The 10,440-nt window shown below is 40.6% G+C and overlaps 1 protein-coding gene across 1 annotated transcript; it reads right to left on the bottom strand.

Moving 5' to 3' along the window:
- On the bottom strand, positions 1-9,009 carry LOC135476292 (nucleoside hydrolase-like). Its single transcript, XM_064756277.1, has 6 exons — positions 8,739-9,009; positions 6,934-7,150; positions 5,627-5,813; positions 3,895-4,011; positions 2,026-2,165; positions 1-710 (listed from the first exon to the last, which is right to left on the bottom strand). Exons 2-6 carry the CDS (start codon positions 7,132-7,134, stop codon positions 381-383), a joined length of 975 nt encoding a protein of 324 aa, XP_064612347.1. The 5' UTR covers positions 7,135-7,150; positions 8,739-9,009; the 3' UTR covers positions 1-380.
- Between the last annotated feature and the right edge of the window lie 1,431 nt (positions 9,010-10,440).

The following is a 10,440-nucleotide window of genomic DNA, read 5'->3' as shown; positions in this document are numbered from 1 at the left end:
ACATACTCAAATTTACCAAAAGATGACCTGTATAACAGTGCTATGGTTGGAAAAATCTGAGTACCCAGTGAGAAACCTAAGTGCCCAGTGAAAAACAATGACCTTTCTTTGGCTAACAAGTAACAACTGACTTAACGGTGGAAGACAAGTGGTCTTTGCTGAACATATGTGCGCGGTTGGCTGTTTGTTGTCACCAGGGCAGTGAGAACGAGTTAAGCCACATATTCTCTCTCTAATGCTACATTTGAACCCACACCTGTGACAATGAAAGACAAATATGGAAAACATTTCTGCATAAATATCTGATAAAATGTTATGGTTGTCTGGCAAAACCCAGTAACTCCAACAGTAAATTCTTCTGCATAAATTGACACCCCATGTCATAGCAACATAGTTTCCATTAATTTGGCAAATCTTTCCAGGTCAATTTTGGTAACCACTGTCACATTGGGAATTCCCCCCATGCTGTTCTGCCAGTCCACAACCATCTGACCTCTAGTGACCTTTCCCTGCAGTTCTACTGTGCAAAACATTGTCTCTGACTCCAGAACGAGGCTGCTGTCCACAGCAACTGCCATGGCAACAGGGTCACATGACCTGTACCTCAGAATTTTCAGTACATTGCGTATTCTGTTCACTCCATTTTTTATAATGCAGAAGTTGAACCTTGCCTTGGGTGTGTCTGTAGTCTTCCACTGATCAAACCAGTCCTGTCAACATTAACAGGATAATGCTGAGTAAAGTGTGAATAAATACAAGCAATTTTCTACTGGCTGAAAAATAATATAAAAAAAAAACATTTTATGATCATATAGCAGTTTCCCAGAGCCCTTCTCTAACTGATATTTGACAGTTTTCAGCAAATTACAAACAATCATACAGTCACCACAATTTGAAAACAAATTCTCTTACATAAGTGACATAAAACTAAAAAAAATAAATAATAAAAACACTGAAAGCAAACATGGCATTTAACGAAATATTGAATTTTTGCGAATTTCGTTTTGTGATGACGGACACTGGTCTTCAGTTCTAGAACACATTATGTATTTGTCTGCTGTTGGCAAAATTTTCTTTAATCAATGTCGATCTGTAATCATACTGTACATGAACAGGAAATGTACTTCTCTGTGTAAATTGTTTTTACAATGGACAGATACAGGGTAAAATGTGATATTCATCTTCATCAGTCTATAGGAAGCATTAATGATTATGGCTTAAAGCCACCGGCAATATTTCAGGCATATCGTGGCGATTCTACAGGAAGAAGCTCCTAATCTGGCTTTTGTTACCTTAAACTTCCTTATTTATTTATTTATTTGATTCGTGTTTTACACCGCATTCAAGAATATTTCACTTATACAACAGCGGCCAGCATTATGGTGGGATAAAACCGGGTAGAGCCCTGGGGAAAGCCACGACCATCCGCAGGTTGCTGACAGATCTTCCCACGTACGGAAGTTCTTTAGTGTAATAGTGCTTAAATATGGCTGCATAAAAAATCGGATAATTCCACACAGAACTTTCCTCTAAAACACATTTGGGAGTTGTCTACCGACTGCTTTTTCTATGCACAACTAAACCCAAGAATCTAATTTTACATATACTAGTTATATTTCATTTCACATTAAAATAATGACATGTACACGTATGTATGGGGTACACCGATATATGGGGTATTCGAAAACTGCTGATCTCTTTGGAATATCCCGTGTCTACCAACTGATACATAAGCTGCGTTTTGTTTACTTTTTTTTTAACAACTCCCTTCCTCTCCGGCCATACCTGGGAAGGTCTGTCAGCAACCTGCAGACTGCCTTGGGTTTTATGCCCGGTTTCCACCCAGCATAATGCTGACCGCCGTCGTGTAAGTGAAATATTCTTCAGTACGGCGTAAAACACCAATCAAATAAATAAATAAATATTTAACATGTCCATTGTATCAGACTAAGCCTGTTAACCTGAGAAACATTTCAGTTTCAAGAAAATGATTTCGCACATCTGCAAAGGATTACCATGACATACCCAGCTGAGGGCGTTGTGTAGGCAGGTCTCCCAGGCCACCAGGGAGATGGGGCAGCCCAGTTCACGCAGGGTAATATAGGCACCCTCAGGGTCCGAGAAAAAGTTAAATTCAGCACAGGCACTACTCACATTTCCACGTCCTGTGAAAATAATAAGACAACAACTAAGATATACAGGTGTAATGCTGCCATTCCAGACACTGACTCTGAGCCTGTTTCGGTCAGGTAATAATGGAGTTCATTTCAGTTTTTTAGTAATGGAATCTGTTTCAGTCTACTCACAATACAATCTTCCAGTAAGGTAATGATGGAAAGTATTTAAGTCAGGTAATGATGGAGTCTATTTCAGTCAGGTAATGATAGAATCTCTCAATCAGGCAATAATGGAGTCTAATTCAATCAGGTAATGATGGAATCAGGTAATGATGCAGTCTATTTCAGTCTGGAAATGAGGAAGTCTGTTCAGTCAGGTAATGATGCCGTTTATTTCAGTTAGGTTATGAAAGTTTTATTTCAGTCAGGTAACTGTGGAGTCTTTCAATCACGTAATGAGTCTACTTCAGTCAGGCAAGAACGGAGTCTATTTCAGTCAAGTAATGATGTCATCTTCTTCAGTCATGTAATAATTTATTTGATTTATTTGTCTGATTGGTGTTTTACGCCATACTCAAGAATATTTCCCTTATATGAAGGGGGCCAGCATTATGGTGGGAGGAAACTGGACAGAGCCTGGGGGAAAGCCACAACCATCCACAGGTTGCATGGTTGCTGGCCGGAGAGGAAGCTCACAGCGACCGTATTGGTGAGAGGCTCCCAGGTCATTACACTGCGCTAGTGCGCTAACCAACTGAGGCACAGAGGCACCCTCATGTAATAATGGGATCTTACATGTAATAATGCAAACTCAATCTGGTAATGATGGAATCTATTTCAGTCCAATAATGATGTGGTCTATTTCAGTCCAATAATGATGGAGTCTATTTCAGTCTGGAAATAAGAGAGTCCGTCATCTAATGGTGGCGACAATTTCTGTCAGGTAACGATGGAGTCTACTTGAGTCAGGTAATGGTGGAGTCTTTCGATCAGGTAATGACACAGTGTATTTCATTACACTGTAATAATGGTGGTAATGGTAATGGTGGCATTCTTGTAAGTCAGGTAATAATGGAATCTACTTCAGTCAAGTAATGATGTCGTCTTCTTCAGTCAGGTAATAATGGAATCTTTCAATCAAGTAACGATGAAGTCTGTTTCAGTCAGGTAATATTGGGATCTATTTCTGTCCGATAATGATGGAGACTATTTCAGTCTGGAAATAAGGGAGTCTGTTTCAGTCAGGTAATGATGCAGTCTATTTAAATCAGGTAATGAAACTTTACTATCTATTTCAGTCTGGCACTGTTTCATCATGTAATTGTGGAGTCTATTTCAGTCAAGTAAAAACTAGTCTATTTCAGTTGGTTAATGGTGGTGGCTATTTCTGTCAGGTAACAATGGAGTCACATCACTCAGGTGATGATCAAGTCTATTTCAGTCAGGTGATAATGGACTCTACTTCAGTCTGGTAACAATAAATCTTTTTACAGACATATCAGCAAGGGGTTGAAAGTACAATGACAACAAAGCCAATTTGGACTAGCACCAAAGCTTTGAAAATAGTTGTGGAAGTCTACAGCCAGACTATAAAACTGACACAAATTTAAGGTTATGTACAGAGGGTATATGCTTGTAAAACAAAGTAAAAGCAATTCTACAAGCACAGGAAAAATATATAGATAACAACACATGGAACTGTTTCAAACAATTCTTCAAAGAACAGAGTACGACGTTAAACCCCAAGCACTCACTCACTCAAAGAACAGCATTTTACCTTCAATGTTCCCCCCCATTATAACCATGTGCTTTAGTCTTCTACCAAAGCCTGCATCCAACTTCACTGCTAGGGCTATGTTTGTGAGAGGTGCCAGTGCCACTAGAGTTATCTCCCCTGCAGAGAAAAAAAAAAGAATCATCGACTCTTCTGTGTTACATTGTTTCAGTATTATACCAGATGCTAACGAAGTAAACAAATATATGTCATAACAGGATAGCCATAAAAAAAGTATGAAGGAAAAAACAGTTTTAAAGGTGAACTCCAGTGCTTTTGATTTTCAAAACAGGTGTCTCCTATGGTTGTATAAGATGGTGGGAGTTTTGCGTGCGAAAATATTTTATTTATTTATTTGATTGGTGTTTTCCATCGTGCTCAAGAATATTTCACTTATATGATGGTTGCCAGCATTATGGTGGGAGGAAAACGGGCAGAGCCCGGGGAAAACCCATGACCATCCACAGGTTGTTGCCAGACCTTCCCACTTACGGCCTGGGAGGAAGCCAACATGAGCAGGACTTGAACTCACAGCGACTGGCATGTGAAAATAATTCACTGAGTATTTTTAACACAAATATTTACAATCATCCAATGTAATATTGTAAGGAAAAAACATTCTGCACTCTTCTGATACAGAAGAACATTAATCACATGTGTACAAAATTGCCACAGTGAAAACCAGGGTGGCGCTTGTGTAATGGTTGAAGGATTTCACTATGTGGGTCATACAATGATTTGAACTCGGGTCTCTGCAGCTGACGTCCAGCACTCTACTAACTGAGCTAAAGGGAAATTCCCTCTTGCTAATGGTAGTATAAGCACTGGAAAGCTGCTCCCGTTACACTTGATTAAGTTCTTTGTGTGTAATCACATGGCTTGCATACCTGCATAGAAAATCATAGAAAAAACATATATGTGGAAACCACGTGTAACCTGATTTGATTTATTTATTTATTTGATTGGTGTTTTACGCCGTACTCAAGAATATTTCACTCATACAACGGCAGCCAGCATTATGGTGGGTAGAAACTGAACAGAGCCCGGGGGAAACCCACGACCATCCGCAGGTTGCTGGAAGACCTTCCCACATACGGCTGGAGAGGAAGCCGACATGAGCTGGACTTGAATTCAAAGGGACCGCATTGGTGATAGGCTCCTGGGTCGTTAACAGAGGCACGGAGGCCCCTTGTACCCTGATAACATTCAGTTTCAGACCCAAAAAATTTGCAGTTCTCTTCAAGGATGTAGATAAATTTTTCTTTTAGCTTTCGTTGGTAGTTTCCACTTTAATGTCTGCAGCTTTATATGAATGACCACAACCTCTGCTTGATAAGCCCAAGACCTCTTCCTGATGCATTAGCAAAAGAATAGGGAAATTACTTCACCAGTTTAGTAATTACAAAATTTTCACTGAATGTAAAATTCACTGAATGTCATTCAACATTTGTTCTGAGAGGTGTCTTATTTTCTTTCACGAATGCACACAACTAACACAGAATCTACATGGTTCAAATTTTTCAAAACTGGCCAGTAACATAATCAAGAAATTGTGGTCCCTTGATGTTCCAATGTACATTGAACCCATGACCATTTAAACATTTAAACATGTAACTACACTTAATCTGCTTATATTTTAGCTCAGATTTTCTTCTCAAATTCCTTCTTGAAATCTGATAGTTTTTCATTCCTGTTGAAATTACATTCTGAATTTTTTCTCTGTGTGGCTTCTTACCTGGATGTTGATTGGTCAGTTCCAGCAAGGCTTGCACTGCTCCCTGTGATTGGAGGAGGCTGGGGCCAGGTGGAACAGGTGAAATATCTGGAACATCCCCAAGCCCGTCATTACCATGATGGTATCGGGCTTGAGACAAGCTACCCTCCACGATGAAGGGGCTGGCCGCCCCTTTGAAAACTGGTATCTGTAGAGGGGAAAGCACAACATGTGATGAATGTTCACTGTCAATCAATCACATGTACACCCAGATGCCCTGTCAAGACTGACATTGGGACACATCAGAAGTAACGACCCTTATATAAGTGTGAAATAGACAACTGTGTAGCCTACTCAGCCATGGCGCCTGTGGTGTGTACTGTTGTGAGCCACTGATAATCCTGTGATCTCCCCGTGAAGAGCAAATAGTGTGCCTGTAGAGTGTCTGTTGTCTGCCTGTGGAGAGCCAGTTGTGTGCATGTGGTGAGCCAGTGGTGTCTGTGGTGAGTCAGTGGTGTGTTCATGCTGTATCTGTGGTTTTTGGTCATGAACCTGTGGTGTGTCTGTGGTGAGCCAGTGGTGTGCCTGTATTGTGATCATGGTGAGCCATGGTGTGCCTGTGGTCAGTATGTGGTGTGCTGGTGGTGATCCAGTGGTGAGCCTGTGGTGTACGTGTTTAGCCTGGTATTAATTTGTGGCGTACCTGTAGTGAGCCTTTGGTGTGCTTGTAGTAGCCTGTGTTGTGATCATTACGTACCTGTGGTGCGCCTTTAGTGTGTCTATGGTGTGTCTGTGGTGAGCTACTGGTGTTCCAGTGGTGAGACAGTGATGTGCCTGTAGTTAACATGTAGCTTGTCTATTCTGTGTTTGTAACATACCCATGGAGTGTCTGTGGTGTGGCTATGGTGAGCCAGTAGTATGTCTGTGGTGAGCCAGTGGCCAGTGGTATGTCTGTGGTGAGCCAATGGTATGTCTGTGGTGAGCCAGTGGTATGTCTGTGGTGAGCCAGTGGAATGTCTGTAGGGAGCCAGTAGTATGTCTGTGGTGAGCCAGTAGTATGTCTGTGGTGAGCCAGTGGTGTGCCTGTGGTGAGCCAGTGGTGTGTGGGTGGCTCTGTACATCAGCTGAGGCAGCTAAGAAATGATAATGGAATATTAGAAGCTTGAAATGCAGACAAGTCATTTTGGAAAGCTGACTGCAAACTAATACCAATCTTTGACTAATTATAATTTGTACACACAGAATCACTACATATATATCACCATTTAGCTGAAGCTGTCACATTTTAAAGTTGACTACTTATAATACAAATCAACCATCTCTCTCACATCTAATCTATTGCAGAATTTTAGCACCCGCAAAGTGTTCACACAGACTTGGTCGATTCCCACATTCCCAGAGACACATGTGATGCCAATCACGTCAACATCCTGCCTAGATACTGCCATCATTATAGCCTGGGCATCATCAATTCCAGTGTCTACATCTATTATCATCTTCATCTTTTTATCCCCCATCTCACCAGACATCTTGCGTACCGGTAATCTGAAAATACATAGCTATCAGCACACACTAGTTTTCACATGTTTTCAGTATTTAAGTTTGAGGTAAAAATACTTTTTTTTGTCCAAGTTTTCATATTGACAGTTTAAATTATTTAGCTAAGAGCAGCATTTAGCACATGATGTAAATTTTCCAAGCCGGACTAATTTCTTGCAGGCATGGATCACTGGTGCAGTGGGCAGGCCTACAATTACTTGTTTTTCACAATTAAAACAAGGCATTCCAAGTATACCGCCAGCTCACCTGATTGAGCAGCTTGTAAAACTGCACAATGTACAAGTCATCTGATACATTCAAACATTGACCCCAAAAAGGTACATATAGAACGACCGGCACTTTCATACACAGATATTATCCTCTAATTATATATTGCAATTAAAAATCTTGCCATTAAATCAATAAGAAAGACCAAAATTGCTGTACTGTCACGACTATGATTGTTAATGGTATGCGTAAAGATTGCAGAGCAGTGACTTCATGTTATGGAGTTTTGTAAATTATTGTCCTGGTAAAAGATGCTGTAGGGAGTTTTTTTTTTTTTATAGTGCACAACTTCACCACAGAGTCCTTGAAATGCAAATCGCGAACTGCATTTGGTAATCTATGTACTATGGGAGGCAACTGCAACCTTGTGAATAGCTAAACAAAACGTTGAGCTAGGAGGTAAAAGGCTTCCTTAGTCTTTGATATGCAAATCGCTGCTGATTATTTGCTATCTGTGTACTATGGGTGGCCACTGCTACCCTGTGACTGGCCATAAACTTTAACCAAATGGGACACCAACACTGACACCACCACCAACACCACCACCGACAAGCATGCCATCCCCCTCTCACAATACCTCTCCTTCCTTTGTAAGGTGAGCTGAAAAGGAAGGAGTATGTGATTGTCCACCCATAACTTAGGTATAGGATTTTATTTACTTGATCATTGTTTAATGACATAATCAAGAACATTTTATGGCGATGAGATGGCGGTCACATTTATGGGTGGAGGAAACTGATAGAGTGACCGGTTTAATTAAACATATCTTGGCAAGTTACTAAGAGTTTGCCCACAGTGACATACCGGTTTGGCATGTCATATTGGGTGGAAGACATGTATACCACGAGACCATCTGATTTAGGTGAGGCATTTTCACACATTATTCCGTCTGATCAGAAATGTTCTAACACAATGAGACTGTTCTCTGAGAAAACCCAATACACCTGAATGGGAAATGGTCACACAAGCATTGTCAACCGATCATTGTCACCAAGGCTCCCATAAACAGTGAGAGCAAGAAGGGCTGGGAATCCTCAGTTAAATCCCCTGATCCACTCCTCATATGTGCTAACAATTAAAAGACAAACCGCCACATCACATGATACTTAATTATGAGGGTGGAGCCCTGGCAACCATGCTGTTTTCATAGTCTGAGTACACCGACAGTTGGTTAATTAAGGAATATTTGAATACGTCATTCTAGCCAATAGTACAGTACTGACTGTTGTTTGAGGAATATATTTGGACGCATATTTGGATAATATTGTAATTTTAAAACTTGGTTGAGAAAAGTCCCACCATTCACCAAGGACCTGACACACTCCACTTCACTCAAAATCGCATCCTGTACACCAGGAGCTGGATTCGAAACCGCAACCTCATTTGTCATTGTGAAGCCTCGCGAGTCAACCGACGATGAGTGCCACATGCACAGGAAAAAGTAAAGGTACTTTAGTACACATCTGTAAGTTATAATCCATTTCATGGATTTAACTGCATTACGCAAGCAGCATAAAGCCTTAGTTAACTCGAGGCAGACTTGCATTACAGTCGCTATCTGGTGCAATCTTCAGAAAGCATATACTAGACGCAACCACACTACTTCCGGTAAGAGGACTAAGGGGGGATAACTCTGTTTGATAATGAAGTAGCGCGTGAAAACGTGAGGCGTTATCTTCACCAGGCTATATCAATATTGTGAGTGAGTGAGTGAGTGCTTGGGGTTTAACGTCGTACTCAACAATTTTTCAGTCATATGACGACGATATCAATATTGTGACCTCGATCAATTCTTCTGTATTGGTGTGAGTGCATTTTGATTTACGATCCTTCTGTACGGATGTTTGATTTCTTGCCGGTAGATATTCGAGGTTGAATTACAGCCTTCCAATTACAATGGTAACATGTGACTCTGTATGAACATATTTTGCCATTTCAACACGACGATTTACAACATGCCTACAGCCGACTGTCCATCAGCCTTGTTGAAATGTTGTTTTTTGTTTTTACCCTGTTACCTTCTCCTATTTTTGAGGTAAATCAATGCTTTTCAATCTGTAATCACTGGATTTTATACATTTGGATTCCCTTGTACTGCAGTAAACAAATGCATACTTTTTGGTGTTTATCTACTGTTCTTTCCATGTAAATAACGGATACTGTTTCAACACACTAGTGCTTGCGTCACTAGTGTTTACAAAGCTCAAACTGAACTAGTTCAGCAACCTGGGACACTACGAATATTAACGTTATCTAATGTAGTGTCCCAGCTGACTAAGCACAAACTGAAGTATACACGTGCGCTGTCATGAAGTCGCACAAAAAAATACCACTCCGATTTTTAAATGCTTTTTGCTCTTCGCTTCAGTTGTGGGGAATTAAAATATTTGTTCTGCCTTTGAAAAAAGGTATTATTGCCAATTTAGATTATGTTATAATTAAACTGTATGAATTTTTAAAAAAAACATCAATCTTTTAAGCCATGCTCTGCCTTATTTGGCTGTGAAATCAAGGCCAGCTAACAGTCTGTGATGTGAACTATTCTATTACGATGGCTTTGTAAGGTGTTTCATCTTCGCTACACATGTAATCCTATTATTTTGGGGGCAGTTTTAATTGATGCAGTCTTACCACAAATATAATATTCCGGGGTTAATATATATTTATTGTGCAGCCTCACTGGAATGCCATGTTGAAGACACCAGACCCCACCCATTATACAGACACTTAACCACCCAGTGTTCAGAGTCTTGGCCAACCAGTGAGCTGACTCTTGGCCAACCACAGTACTAACTCCTGGCCAACCAATGTCCTTATACTTGACCAACTAGTGTACTGACTCCTGGCCATAAACTAGTATTGATTCCTGGCCAACCAGTGTGTTGACTCTTGATCAACCAGAGCAATCTTTTGATCAACCAGTGTGTTCAGGCCTGATCAACCAGTGAGCTCACTGTTGGCCAACCAAATGAGCAGACTGACAGTATACCCTACTGTTGGCCAACTAG

The sequence above is a fragment of the Liolophura sinensis genome, chromosome 10 (genome assembly GCF_032854445.1).
Source record: "Liolophura sinensis isolate JHLJ2023 chromosome 10, CUHK_Ljap_v2, whole genome shotgun sequence".
NCBI lineage: Eukaryota > Metazoa > Mollusca > Polyplacophora > Chitonida > Chitonidae > Liolophura > Liolophura sinensis.
This window is presented reverse-complemented; position numbering and strand designations above follow the sequence as displayed.

Bases quoted from the DNA above. Each gene is read 5' to 3' on its own strand.
- LOC135476292 (XM_064756277.1), bottom strand. From the start codon at position 7,134: ATGTCTGGTGAGATGGGGGATAAAAAGATGAAGATGATAATAGATGTA. The intron at 4,012-5,626 runs GTAAGAAGCCAC...TTTTCTCTGCAG, and splicing joins ACTGACCAATCAACATCCAG to GGGAGATAACTCTAGTGGCA. The intron at 2,166-3,894 runs GTAAAATGCTGT...TTATTTTCACAG, and splicing joins AATGGGGGGGAACATTGAAG to GACGTGGAAATGTGAGTAGT.